We start from the raw sequence: 14,474 nt of genomic DNA, 5'->3' as shown, positions 1-14,474 counted from the left end.
AATCTAATCAGGGACAAAAACAAACTGACAAAAGCAGTAACATAAGGATGGAAATTCAGCACAGCCTAGCCGGGGTGGCTGACCACACAAAACTAAAATAGACTAAACCAAATCAAATGTGAACAATAGCAAAAGAACACTTAGCTTGAGCATGCAGGGACTGAGCTGGAAACTAAGACCTCAAGAGGCAGGAAAAAATCACCAGCAGGGATAGAGGGAGTCGGCTGTCTTAAATCCAATCAGAAACTCCAGATGTCCAATTGTCCTCCTCATTATCAGGTGGCAGACCTCTGTTAATTAAATCAGCTCCATTTCCCTTCTGTAACCACCAGAGGGAGCCCGGAAAGAGAACTCGCGACCCCTCCATCAACACAACCAGCTCCACTACCTTCACCAGCAACCAGAGGCAGGCCAAAAAGTGAATTCACAACAGTGGTCTGTGTCGTCACGGTAATAAATTGTGTTATTTCCAGCTTTACAGAAGGACGATAACACCATAGAAATGATAAGAATAATAGGCCTCAGTTACCACAAATGTCTACAAGGAAAACTGTTGCTCATAGCAACCAATCACAGCTCAGCTTTCATCTTTTAAACAGTTTTGGTGAAATGAAAGATGCTCAGTGATTGGTTGCTTTGGGCAATACAGGCAGTGTACTTGTGGTCAAGAAGATGTGCCTATGAAATATATATATATTAGACATTTATTATACAGGGTGGGCAACAGGTCATTTATATGGATACACCTAAATAAAATGGGAATGGTTGATGATATCAACTTCCTGGCGTCAACGGGTTGTCTCCGGTTTTACCCACTGAGCCCCTAGTCCATAAGCCTGTGCAGCTAAAGTAATGATAGCTACAGCAATCCCAGGATCAAGTGTGGGCTGATGTGTGCTGTCTAGCAGAGGGGGTCGCAGCCCAGTGTACTGTAGACAGCCCATGCTTCTCTACACGTGTTCGGTCTTTACTGTAGCTGGGCGCATGGCGCTCTCTACAGAAGCTGTCAGCTGCAGTGCGTTTCAGCGCTGATGCTCGGGGTGCGGAGCGCGCTGCTTACCCTCCTGCACTCTCCCTGACTGCGTAAAGCTCACTGCTGCTTCGCACGCTTTCAGCTCTGTTTTCCTGCTTAAACACGCCCCCTCTTCCCGGGTCATGGAGCTTGTCCGCTCCCCTATTCCTTCTCTCGGGCAACATGGGACTCAGCCTTGACCGTTCCGGACCCAGCTCAATGTAGGTACCCACAGCCCGGTCTTCCTCCTTACAATACCACCAGGGAATTGTTGCAACAGAAAAATGGGGTGTAGTTCATTAGATAGAACCTGGCATTAGGTTTGGTGCCACTCAAGCAATAGAATGCAGATGAGGTTTAGGATTCCAGAAATGGCCATGTCAAAACCCATTGGACGGGAAAGAATTTATACCTCACCCAGATCCATTTGAAATTCATGTGTATTGTGCTGATGAAGCTGAGGACCATGCTGGACATGCACAATGAAGTCACAAATGCTATTCTCTGCCTTATCTGTGCACTGTCCTGTCTGCTGCTGATGGACTCCTCTTTTTGGGTAGTATGTATGTTTTTTTACTGCCTACTGACGAAACATTTTTTTTGACATGGGTGTTTATAAAAGGCTACACATCAGCTTCATAAAGACACGCTGCTGGTTTCATGGCAGCAGACCCAGTGGCAGATTCCTTTTAAAGAGTACTTGCAATCAGTGGAGAAGTAATGTGTAATGTACTATCCTGGTTAAGAGATGTGAACAGATTGCCGCATCAAATAAATGGCGCTTACTTGAATATAGCAGATAAAGAGGAAGCAGTCGCATCCGGGTCATGGTATTTGATGGGGCCCAATGGACACCAGTATTATAAATCATACATGGCATAGATGTGTACCTCCTAATTTTTTTTTTTGGCTCAACATATTCCGAGCTGAGTGGAGAGAAAAAGTACCGCACTTGTTTTTTTTTAACACGCTTCTCACATTAAGATTAAGTACATGCTTTATTTGTGGTTGTGATTTAATGGAATACATTAGGTCGGACTTCTGATTTAAGTTCTCTCTGTTTTCACCAGTAGTGTAGGGTAAAGGTAAAATTTTCATCTGCATGGGAACCTGTAAAGGATAGCAGCGGTCATATAACAAGCCTATGGGAAAGCAGGGCTCTTAACTAGTGATGCGTGAGTATACTCGTTACACTGGTTTTTCCGAGCATGCTCGGGTAGTCTCCGAGTATTTTGGCGTGCTCGGAAATTTAGTTTGTGTCGAAGGAGCTGCATGATTTACAGTTAGGTCCATATATATTTGGACTGAGACAACATTTTTCTAATTTTGGTTCCAGACATTACCACAATGAATGTTAAACAAAACTATTCAGATGCAGTTGAAGTTCAGACTTTCAGCTTTCATTTGAGGGTATCCACATTAAAATTGGATGAAGGGTTTAGGAGTTTCAGCTCCTTAACATGTGCCACCCTGTTTTTAAAGGGACCAAAAGTAATTGAACAGATTAAATAATTGTAAATAAAATGTTCATTTCTAGTACTTGGTTGAAAACCCTTTGTTGGCAATAACTGCCTGAAGTCTTGAACTCATGGACATCACCAGACGCTGTGTTTCCTCCTTTTTGATGCTCTGCCAGGCCTTCACTGCGGTGGTTTTCAGTTGCTGTTTGTTTGTGGGCCTTTCTGTCTGAAGTTTAGTCTTTAACAAGTGAAATGCATGCTCAATTGGGTTGAGATCAGGTGACTGACTTGGCCATTCAAGAATATTCCACTTCTTTGCTTTAATAAACTCCTGGGTTGCTTTGGCTTTATGTTTTGGGTCATTGTCCATCTGTAGTATGAAACGACGACCAATCAGTTTGGCTGCATCTGAGCACACAGTATGGCTCTGAATACCTCAGAATTCATTTGGCTGCTTCTGTCCGGTGTCACTTCATCAATAAACACTAGTGACCCAGTGCCACTGGCAGCCATGCATGCCCAAGCCATCACACTGCCTCCGCCGTGTTTTACAGATGATGTGGTATACTTTGGATCATGAGCTGTACCACGCCCTCGCCATACTTTTCTCTTTCCATCATTCTGGTAGAGGTTGATCTTGGTTTCATCTGTCCAAAGAATGTTCTTCCAGAACTGTGCTGGCTTTTTTAGATTTTTTTTAGCAAAGTCCAGTCTAGCCTTTTTATTCTTGATTCTTATGAGTGGCTTGCACCATGCAGTGAACACTCTGTATTTACTTTCATGCAGTCTTCTCTTTATGGTAGATTTGGATATTGATACGTCTACCTCCTGGAGAGTGTTGTTCACTTGGTTGGCTGTTGTGAAGGGGTTTCTCTTCACCATGGAGACTATTCTGCGATCATCCACCACTGTTGTCTTCCGTGGGCGCCCAGGTCTTTTTGCATTGATGAGTTCACCAGTGCTTTCTTTCTTTCTCAGGATGTAACAAACTGTAGATTTTGCCACTCCTAATGTTGTAGCAATTTCTCGGATGGGTTTTTTCTGTTTTTGCAGCTTAAGGATGGCTTGTTTCACCTGCATGGAGAGCTCCTTTGACCGCATGTTTCCTTCACAGCAAAACCTTCCAAATGCAAGCACCACACCTCAAATCAACTCCAGGCCTTTTATCTGCTTAATTGAGAATGACATAACGAAGGGATTGCCCACACCTGTCCATGAAATAGCCTTGGAGTCAATTGTCCAATTACTTTTGGTCCCTTTAAAAACAGGGTGGCACATGTTAAGGAGCTGAAACTCCTAAACCCTTCATCCAATTTTAATGGGGATACCCTCAAATGAAAGCTGAAAGTCTGAACTTCAACTGCATCTGAACTGTTTTGTTTAAAATTCATTGTGGTAATGTCTAGAACCAAAATTAGAAAAATGTTGTCTCTGACCAAATATATAATGGACCTAACTGTATGGCCTGAATACATGTGAGCGATGCCTGTTTGTTAGGGAATCCCCACATGTATTCAGCCTGTCCAGCAGCCATAAATCACGCAGCTGCGTCGACACAAACTAAATCTCAGAGCACACCCAAATACTCGGAGGGCACCCGAGCATGCTCTGGAAAACCAGAGCAGCGAGTATACTCCCTCATCACTATTCATAACTCCTTTTAACTTGGACCATTACCATGGCTCACAATCTCTACTCAAGTTCATCCCAAAGATGTGTGATGGGGTTGAGGTTGGGGCTCTGTGCGGCCGGTCATGTTCTTCCACACAAAATCCAGCCACCCATGCCGTTACTGACCCTTGCATTGGTCACAGTCCTGCTTGAACAGTGAAGGGCCTTCCTAAAACTGTACTCACAAAGTTGGAAGCTCCAATTGTCAAACTATGTTTTGCATGCTAAGCATTAAGATTTCCCTTCACTAGAACTAAGGGGTCAAGGCCAACCCCTGAAAAACAGCCCATAGCATTATCCCTCCTCCACCAAACATTTTGGCTGGCATAATAGTCCAAAGTCCAGTGCTAGTAACGCCACTAAAGTATATCATTCTTGGTAATGTAAAGCTTGCAGCTGCTCAGACATGTAAACCCATGTCATGAAGCTACCACCAGTGTCGCAGGGCCACGCTGGTATTTGTTAGCTCTTTAGAAAGAGCTATTCGGTCACATGTTCCTTAAAGCAGACGAGATAGCAAGAGATCGGGGAAAATCAGACTATGGTAAATGGAAAAACCTGAATTTATTGATTGAGTTGCATCCCAACTGTCCATATATATACGTATATGCTTTTTTCACAAATCGTTACACTCTTCCTTTGACACCAGGCCGACCCTTCAATTGCCCAGATTCTTACATAACTTGACGTAAGTTCCATTAATTAGCCAATACCACAGTACACTGCATTGCTGTCGGTCATCATACATTATTTATTACATCTTGGCTGTGATCTCTAACGACATCTTCAAGTCGGCTGGAGATGATTTTAACAGATAAATCCTTAAGCTTCTGAAATGTTGGTGGTTCATGCCGTGGGCTGCATAAAAAAAGAGACCAGAAGTCCGCTGTTGTACTATATCCTAGATCAGGAACTAGGTCAGAGAACAGTGCGCTTCTTTCAGGAATCAAAAATTAATTGCTCTTGCTTCAGAATTGCAAGGGATTATGCCACCAAAGTAAGTATATTAACCCAGGCCCTTAAAAGATATGTTGTTTTCTTGATTGTGTTTCTGACCCTGAAAAAAGCTCTGATACCATCAACAATTTAAGAAATAGTTTTAGGCTTTGCAGCGTATTACTTAAGTATCCTGTCCGAAAAGATTACTCAAGATTTCTTAGAGGTCAGAATGTAAATCTCTAACCATACACATCTATATTCTTGTTTGTAGAAGACCATGTAATAAGAGATGTCATGCAGTTAGGATCACAGTGATCCACCAGAGGATCCTTCTGTTGACCATGGCTCTGAAACGGTAATGAGCTGCAAATATGAAGCAGAAGACAACATTGTTTGGAGGTGACTTTGGGGTCATTTACGACTAGGGTCTGTTTCTTACGGGATGGTCACAACTTACTAGATCTCACTGATAATACGGTATGTCCTATATTTGCATATATGTGGGGCAGCACGGTGGCTGAGTGGTGATTAAAATCCCACCAAGGACATTATCTTCAAGGAGTTTGTATGTTCTCCCCGTGTTTGCGTGGGTTTCCTCCGAGTTCTCTAGTTTCCTCCCACACTCCAAAGACATACAGAAAGTCAATTTAGATTGTGAGCCCCAAAGGGAACAGCGGCGACGATCTCTCCGCTGTGGAATATGATGGCGCTATGTAAGTGAGTAATATATACAAATATGTGCAAACATAACAATATAGATTATGGTCGAGTTAAAAGTGGATGAGCACATGGGTGGTTAGACCTTCAGAATCATGTTCTCCAGTTTACCCAGTTTGACGGTGGGAACAAAAAAATTGTGCTTGGGGCTATTAGCACTTAATGTGGTAGCTCATGCAAATACATTACTTAGCAGGAGGTGATGATAAGCCCATAAGTCCATCACCCCAAGCTGACTGTATCTATTATGACCAGAAGTCTCGCTATGTTGAGGCCTGGAGCTCAAGAGCTCCTCAGCTTCACAAGATGGTTTCTAATATTATAATTGCACATCTTAGATGAGCGTGCAATGTTACCGATGTGGTTTTGTAACTTCAAGTTACCCCAATGTTTCAATGTTATAACACAATTCCAGATGCCGGACACACTGTTGGTTCTGGTCATACTCTCTACCACAACTGGCTTCCGCCATCGGTTGTCATAATTACTTTCAGAATGATCTCCAGTCATTTATACAGAATTCACAGGCAGCTCAACTGGATTAAAAGGAGCACTCTGGAAGTGGTCAGAAACCTCTCATCGAAACACCTTAGTAGTGGGGAAACCGTGCAGTCCCCTCCGGCCAGCACCGCTGTCTGATAGGTCAGTTCCTATATAGTTTACCTCCACCCTAGGACAGAGCAGTGCCATACTAATGCATCCGCACACATGACCAAAGACCCTAAATTACTAGTCACATACAGTACACCATAATGCAGTCGTATGTACTTCAGTACATGGGACTGAACATGGGAATTCAATTTTATCACAACCCTCCAGGCTTATTTCTAGTGTCTTAAAATGATATCAAATATGGTGCTGGTGATGAAATATATTTGATATCTATTGGCAAGAGAAGCTTCTACCAAATCTCATTTTTCTTGCTGAATGCCGGTACATTTATCCATTATAGTGGAAGAAGGAATGTATAGGAAATACAGAACTTTCTTTCTAGGAAATTGATGAATGAACAGTAGGGGATGGGGTGATTGTGGGGCTGTTAGACGCAGTGTTTTGTATTACTTGTACCTGTTTTTAAAAAAGAGCTTATCTGATAAAGAAAAATATATATATTTATTGCTTGTAGAGAGGAAAAATGGTGAAAAGGCAGGATACAAAACATATAATGGTTAGACATCGTATTCTTCATGTTCATACAGGACAAATTATTCTGAAAATTTACTTGAAAATAAATTTAACCACTACAAAGGTGGATCGAAACCAAGTTTGAATTTCATCTTAAATGTCCATCTATCTACTTTAATAACCTAATTATGATTTAAACTTTCCGATGACCTTTCATTTGAGAATCTATAGTGCATTCTGGGGTTCATAAACGGTGCTTCGGCAGGGGGGCATAGCTGTGGTCACTCCTGCAGTCACCTCTGCACCTACTTTCCTCAACCTGCAACTAAACATCATCAGTGGCGTCTGTTTTGGGGGCTGGGCTAGTCTATGCTCTATTGAGCATGCGTTGTTTGTCAGTTCTGACGCATGTTCAGTATGCACTCCATGCTCACAATGCTATATTCCTTTGCGCAGTGACAGTGCACTTCCTCTCCAGGTCTAACGAGAAGAAACAAATCTGCTAGAGAGTGCACTGTCAGTGCGCATTGAAAAGGAGAGAACTGAGCAAGCAGAGAGAACAGGTGTCAGTCCAGCCCCAAAACAGGCATCACAGCCCTGAAACTGGATGTTTTTGTGCTGTTTAGAGAGTGGGTTATTTTGCACTCCTGAAAATAGACCATTCAGATCATTGGCATGGTTGCGCTGCTGATCTGAACTGAGCACTCTCCTAGGTAGCAGATTTGCCTCTGAATAGTATAGTGGGACTGAGACTGGTCGGATCCAGCTATCCGGTCAGCCTCAATGTTGGGCTAGCAGGCTCTAAAGTAATAGATCCTTCTAGTTGCACTTACTCGTTACCCAGATAATGGGTCAATGTCGAGCTGTAGAGGTGGCCGGTAACCTAGGTTGCAGAGGTGGCCGGGAACCTAAGCATTGAACTGTACTCTTTTATTATATTTTGTTCTCGAGAAGAGCGGGCAGTTTGATAGTTTTAATAAGAGAAAGTTGCTTGTTTTTGCAAACATTTTGCAATTTTACCCATTTAACATGTGTATTCTTTGTTTGTTAAGACTTACTCCACCCAAGGAATTCAGTCTGTAAACGGGTGACTTACTTCTAATGACGGTTTCTTATTCACAGTGGGTAATGCTCTAATGGTCCGAGATGATTATCTCATGTGCTCGGTCAGAAGTCTCCATACCGGTACGCTGCTGTCATAGGACCATGACAACGAGAAACCTGTAGACAAAAACGTCCTGCAATAAGATTTTCTATTGCTTTGCCTCTGTGGATTTATTACAGTGTGCTTCCTTTAGGGTGGAGGGATTCTTTCAAGTTGTCATTTATGGGGACTTGTCATAACTTGAAAGTTTTTTTTTTTTATTATTATTTCTTCCCAGGATGGTGGTTCAGGTGTGGTTGTACTTCTACTGCATCTGTCTCTGGCGTTGTCTCAAGTTTATGGTGAGGAAGCTGACCGGACGGTGTGAGCTGCAGAGAATCTGCTACAAGAACAAACCTGGAGCCGGACGGACCCTAAAATTAGGTAATTGTCTGTTGTATAGTGCCGTTCTTTTTTTCTACCATTCATGTCATATTGGTTGGAATTCCAGATTTTATGGTTGCTGGTTTGAATATTTAATTTTCCATCCTGTGCAATTTTTGGGGGACTAACCCTTTAACACCAAATCTCAATTTGTACCTAAACGTAGAGAAAGATGGCTGGATAAAGAAGCCGCTATATACTACCTAGATTAGTAATTGGGTAATGGTATTTAGAAAACCGTCTCATGGGGTTATCTGGGCATTTTATGATGGGGTTATACAGTATGTTCTCTTATCTTGTCATTTGGGTACCATATGATACATGTAAGGAAACAGGACATCAGCAGGGGCTACTGCTCAGGGCATCATCCAACTTAAAGAGGTCGAAGGGGTTGTCCTCTCATACAGCCAGATCAGATCTCAGGCTTTGCACTGAAGAGTAGCAACACCCTGAAACACGTGTCTGCAAATTGAGATTTTGCAAAGACTCGTTAAGGGGCAGTATTGACTTTTAGGATTGATACCCCCAATAGGTGGCACTAAAATTTAAGTCCTCTTCCCCTCCTAAAGAAGCAATTTGCATACCCAACTTAAAGGGAATCTATCGCCGGGTTTTTGCCATCTAACCTGTGAGCAGCACGATATAGAGACAAAGATCCTGATTCCAGTAATGTGTCACTTACTAGACTGCTTGCTGTAGTTTTAATAAAATCACTGTTTTATCAGCAACAGATTAGCACTACAGGACAGGTGAACCTGCTGCCAGGTAGGCCTTCCATATTCATGATCTCTGTATAGACTCGCAGCTTTCTGTGTACACTGTACGTAGGCAGAAAGCTGCCAATCTGTGGTATGGATGGGGTTTACAGGGCTCAGCATTTAGAGCACTGCTAGGTCTGCAGCAGAGAAAAGTGGGATTGCCTTAAAATAGCAGCAAGCAGCCCAGTAAGAGACACATCACTGAAATCAGTGTATCTACCCCTGTATTATGCTGCTCTCAGATGGGGTGGCAAAAGCCTGGTGACAGATTCCCTTTAAAGAAATATACACGTTACTGCTCCTCTCCATTGGTAAAGACATCTAAGCCATTGCTGCATGTGGTAGCATGTGTAATGGGCTTTGCTATGAATATAGGGTGACCGGTGAGCCCTGGTAACCCCATTGTGTTTGGCTTTTTTGTTCCACCACTTACCATGAAAAATGCCTTAAGGATTCTTGTTGTAAAGAACTGAATCTTTATAAAAGTGACGAGGCCAAAATGCCCCCACTGAAAGATCTGACTAGTGTAGTGAATACAGTGCTTATTGTCCATCTGCTTCACTGGGATTTATTACATTCAATTTTATTTTGCAGAATCCTCCTTGAAGTCATCTAAAAGTAAGGTAAGTTTTCCCTCCCAGCTTTTTAAGTTCATTCACGATATCCCCCTATGTCCACTGCTTTTGATTTAATGGGGACAGCATTCACATGAAATGTCCACCTATGACACCATGTTATTTCTAGGGCCAAAATCCCATGCAGATTAATTTTCTCACATCTCATAAAACGGCATATAGGACATATGAGTTATGATGTGTGATTTAGAGTCAGTGGGGGGGGGGTCATGATAGCAGGTAAGCAAAAGGCTTCCACCCAGAGGCGTAGCTAGGGTTTTATTCCGAGGGTGACAAAACTACTGAGATGGCCCCAAAACAGGTAACCCTGATTACAACTATGGTGGCGCACCCTAATAGTGGTTGCTGTGGAACCTCAGCAGATGACCGCGCTTTTACAGGAAAAAAAAAATCTCTATACAAAGAACATCACTGATATTACCGCCATATTGTGACCATACATGTAAGAGATTACAGTACAGTTATAGATTCTGACTTACAAATGACGTTCTTTCTGATGGAATCCTTCACTTTTCCATCTGACCCACACTGAGATGACAACTTCTTCCAGCCAGGACTCGTGTGCGGACATTACAAAAAAGTCACATTTGACTTCTCACATTGTCAGAATGACCCCATCTATTCCTAACCTGCATAAACTCCACATCCTACTGACACCCCAATGCTGAGCCGCTGCTGCCGTATGTGCCCTCTAGATGGTAAAACAAACCTCTAGGATATAGTAATGCCCTGTCCAAGTAGCCTAGAAAATAGTGCCCACATTTTATCCTCTGTGTCCCCCTTTGACAGTCACAATAACCAGAGTTCCCCTATAATAATAAGTGCCCACTTTACATTTATAATGTCCTGACTCTCCTATTTGTACGGCTGCCCTCTACACAGTATGATGCTCTCTCATGCACATTATAATGCCCCTTCACTGTATAGTACCCCCCACACAGTATACTGACCTCTAAGTAGCCCTCAAACTGTATGATAGCTCCTACACTGTATGATGGCCCGTTAACTGTATGATGGCTCCGTCACTGTAAATCCTACACTGTATGATGGCACCCTCACTGTATGATGGCCCCCTAAATAGCCTCCATATAGTATAATGCACCCCATAGTCTTCCATATAGTATAATGCACTCATATGCCTCTATATAAAATAATGCACACCCCATAGGCCTCTTTTCAGTATGGTGCACTCCTCGTAGGCCTCTATATAGATTGATACACTCCCATAGTCCTACATATAGTGTAATGCACTCCCCATAGGCTTCTATATAGTATAATGCACTCCCCACAGGCTTCCATAAAGGATAATGCACTCCACACAGGCCTCCATATAGTAAAATACATTTCCCATAGGCCCCCATATATTATGATAGACTCCCCATAGGCCTCAATATAGTATAATTCACTCCCCACAATCCTCTGTATACTATAATGCACTCCCCATAGGCCTCCATATAGTATAATTCACTCCCCATAGGCCTCCATGCAGTAAAACAAACCATAAAAAATACAATACTCACTTCTCCTCATCATTCCTCCGCTGTTCCGAGCACCTGCGCATCTCTGCACTGTGGGCACCATGTAGTGACGTCATCACACCTGCTGTCCGTGTGTGCGACAGTGACGTCAGACGCAAAAGGGGAATGATGGTAGAGGGAGCTTGATGCTCCCTCTCTCATCATTGCTTTCAACTCTATAGGCACCCAACTGATACAGTTGAACTTGCGATGGCGGGAGAGGGGGCGGCAGTGTAGGGGGATCGAGTTTCAGTAACAATAATGTAGCTGCGGGTGTGGCCTTCAGATAGCAGGGCCCTGGGTGACCATCCACCTCTCCACCTCTGCAGCAACGCTACTGCGTCCACCAAATTGGGCCTCCACCATCAGCTTTTCCCTAAAGGGTCTTGAATTCGAAGAGTTTTTTTCCAACATACTGTAATTAGTGATCACAGCGAATCTGTCAAATGTGTCCAGGAAATTTGATGTGGTTCGAATATATTTGATGCAAATCAAATTTGCTTTATTATGTTCTGTTATCTTTCTAGACCTCAGAGTATAATAAATGTAGAGTGAAAAAAAATTCTAACCTCGCTGCTCAACTGTCCTGCCCCTTAGCTCCTCCGTCCGGTCCTCCGCACAGCTCCCATTGGGTGATGTGCTGCTTATGGCGATTATTTTACTCCCAACATAAAAGTTGCTATCTTCCAACAAATGAGCCTTTTGCTCATAAATAAGGCAATCGCTGACGTATTTAAATAGTCTATTAAATGAACTTTTAGTAATGTATAGAGCCCAATTTATAGAGGAAAATGCCGACTATGGTCACATCAGTCACGGGCAGTGCTGATCAGCCATAACGGGTCTGCCATGCTGGAGGCGCCTTTTGAGATCTTTTTGATCGCTGAGGCCAAAGAAGTCCAACCAATAAAAAAAATAATACCTATTAATTCAATGCATTGCAATATTTGTATGAGGATACAATTTTTAACTCTGCGTTCAATCCTAAAATCCACTTTTCAATTTGGAGTGTGTTGTAAGAACAGTATTTCACCTATCTGCTCCCGATCTGGTATGTACGGCTGTCGCTGTGCTTGAAAATGTGTTAAGCCCTAGGGATTAGTTTCTGTAACACCCTGAGAGCTGAGGAAAGCTGATTATCCTCTGATGACATTGTCAGGCGGCTCCAGATTCTGGAGCAATCATATTTATTAATGTGTAAATGGATTGATTGATGATTGAGTTGTGTCGCCTAATGGAGCCTGAGGATGGGGAAGGCGCCTCATTTCATTCACAAGAAGCAGCGTTGGCGGATAAAGCGATTGGCTCGTACGGTAGTATTGTGTGCTTCCTTCAATTTAGGATCTACATAAAAAAATGGTCATACTCCTTTGGATGTTGTATTATGGGGGGTCTCCTTTTCTTCAAACTTTGCTTTTAGGGCAAAAATAAGCTCTAGTTGCAGTCAGGGCCGGCGTTAGGGGAGAATATTTGGGCAATTGACTATCATAGGGGCCCTCAGCGTTATTATTCCAAGGTTAAGACTTCTTAAAGGGGTTTTCCCAAAAACAAAGTTAATTTTAATACACGTTTTAATCAATTGATCTTTGAATATTAATAAGTTCCACAAATGGATGTGTTTTAAAAAAAAATGTTCCTGTTCTTAAATTATCTTCTACATGTGCCCATGTCTGTGCCTCACCGTGCAGGAACATGCTCTGATCATTCCAGAGCCAAGGGTGGATGCAAAAGAGTATACAGGTTACAGTAGAGGATCACAGCTGATTTGTTCTGTGAGGTCAAACATTGATTAAAAAAAGGCAGTGAAAGGTTTTTGCTCACAGAATCAGCTGCGATCCCATTCTGTCCTGTCTGTATACTTCCTTTTGCTTCCGCCACTGCCCAGGAGCTGTGGTATGATCAGACCATGTTCCTGTACGGTCAGACACGGCCATTACACAGTACACAGCAGGGGCACATTGATAACATGATCTCAGCACAGGAACATTTATTTTAATACATCCAGTTGTGGAAATTATTATTATTCCAAGATCTATTAATTCAGATTTACTTTGTTCGTGGGAAAAATCCCATTAAGGAACTTTGACGACATAACGGTCATGTGACCATATTGTCACCAAAGAATTGCTGTTTTTGGGGAAAAAAATAAGACATCCCCTGAAAATAAGCCCTAACTCATCTTTCAAAGCAAAGAATAATATGAGACACTGTCTAATTTTCAGGCAAACACAGTATTAAAGGGAATCTGTCACCTATTTTTTCGACAATAAGCTGCGGCCACCACCATCAGGGACTTATCTACAGCATTCTGTAATGCTGTAGATAAGCCACCGATGTAACCTGAAAGAGAAGAAAAATGAGTTATATTATACTCACCCAGGGGCGGTCCCTGTTGAGGGCAAAGCAGAGTTCTGCAGTGCACAGGCGCCGGACCTCTCTGACCTTTCCCGGCGCCTGCGCTGGAGCCGCGACGGGAAGCAAAGAAGAGGACGTCATCGCTAGAAGATGGGACGCGCCGGACCGCAACACCCATCGGACCCAACCTGGACCGCCCCTGGGGTGAGTATAATATAACTCGTTTTTCTTCTCTTTCAGGTTACATTGGAGGCTTATCTACAGCATTACAGAATGCATTACAGGATGCTGTAGATAAGCGCCTGATGGCGGTGGCCGCAGCTTATAGTCGAAAGAATAGGTGACAGATTCCCTTTAAGCACTGGGGTCGATGCCGACCTCTTCTTTCCTTCCCGTCGTGGCTCCTGCGCAGGCGCACTGCTCTGCCCTATTGAGGGCAGAGCAGAGTCCTGCAGTGCGCAGGTGCCGGGAGAGGTCCGGCGCCTGCACACTGCAGTATTCTGCTCTGCCCTCAACAGGACAGAGCAGTGCGCCTGCGCAGGAGCCACGACAGGCAGCAAAGAAGAGGACGTCACCGTTAGAAGATGGGAGGCGCCGGACCGAACCGCCCCCCCCCCCCGTGAGTATAATATAACTCATTTTTCTTCTCTTTCAGGTTACATCGGGGGCTTATCAACAGCATTACAGAATGCATGACAGAATGCTGTAGATTAGCCCCTGATGGCGGTGGCCGCATCTTATAGTCGAAAGAATAGGT

The 14,474-nt window shown here is 43.3% G+C and overlaps 1 protein-coding gene across 4 annotated transcripts in view; it reads left to right on the top strand.

Moving 5' to 3' along the window:
* The window catches only part of ELMOD1 (ELMO domain containing 1), a 175,820-nt gene that overhangs the window by 110,561 nt on the left and 50,785 nt on the right, over positions 1–14,474 (top strand). For all 4 annotated transcript variants that reach the window (XM_073583017.1, XM_073583014.1, XM_073583016.1 and 1 more), the window contains 2 exons: positions 8,307–8,452; positions 9,805–9,833. In XM_073583017.1, the coding sequence (XP_073439118.1) occupies positions 8,307–8,452; positions 9,805–9,833 (175 nt within the window). The remainder of the gene's footprint in view (positions 1–8,306; positions 8,453–9,804; positions 9,834–14,474) is intronic.

This window comes from Dendrobates tinctorius, unplaced genomic scaffold, assembly GCF_039654945.1.
Source record: "Dendrobates tinctorius isolate UK_male_01 unplaced genomic scaffold, ASM3965494v1 ptg000075l, whole genome shotgun sequence".
Classification (NCBI taxonomy): Eukaryota; Metazoa; Chordata; class Amphibia; order Anura; family Dendrobatidae; genus Dendrobates; species Dendrobates tinctorius.
This window is presented reverse-complemented; position numbering and strand designations above follow the sequence as displayed.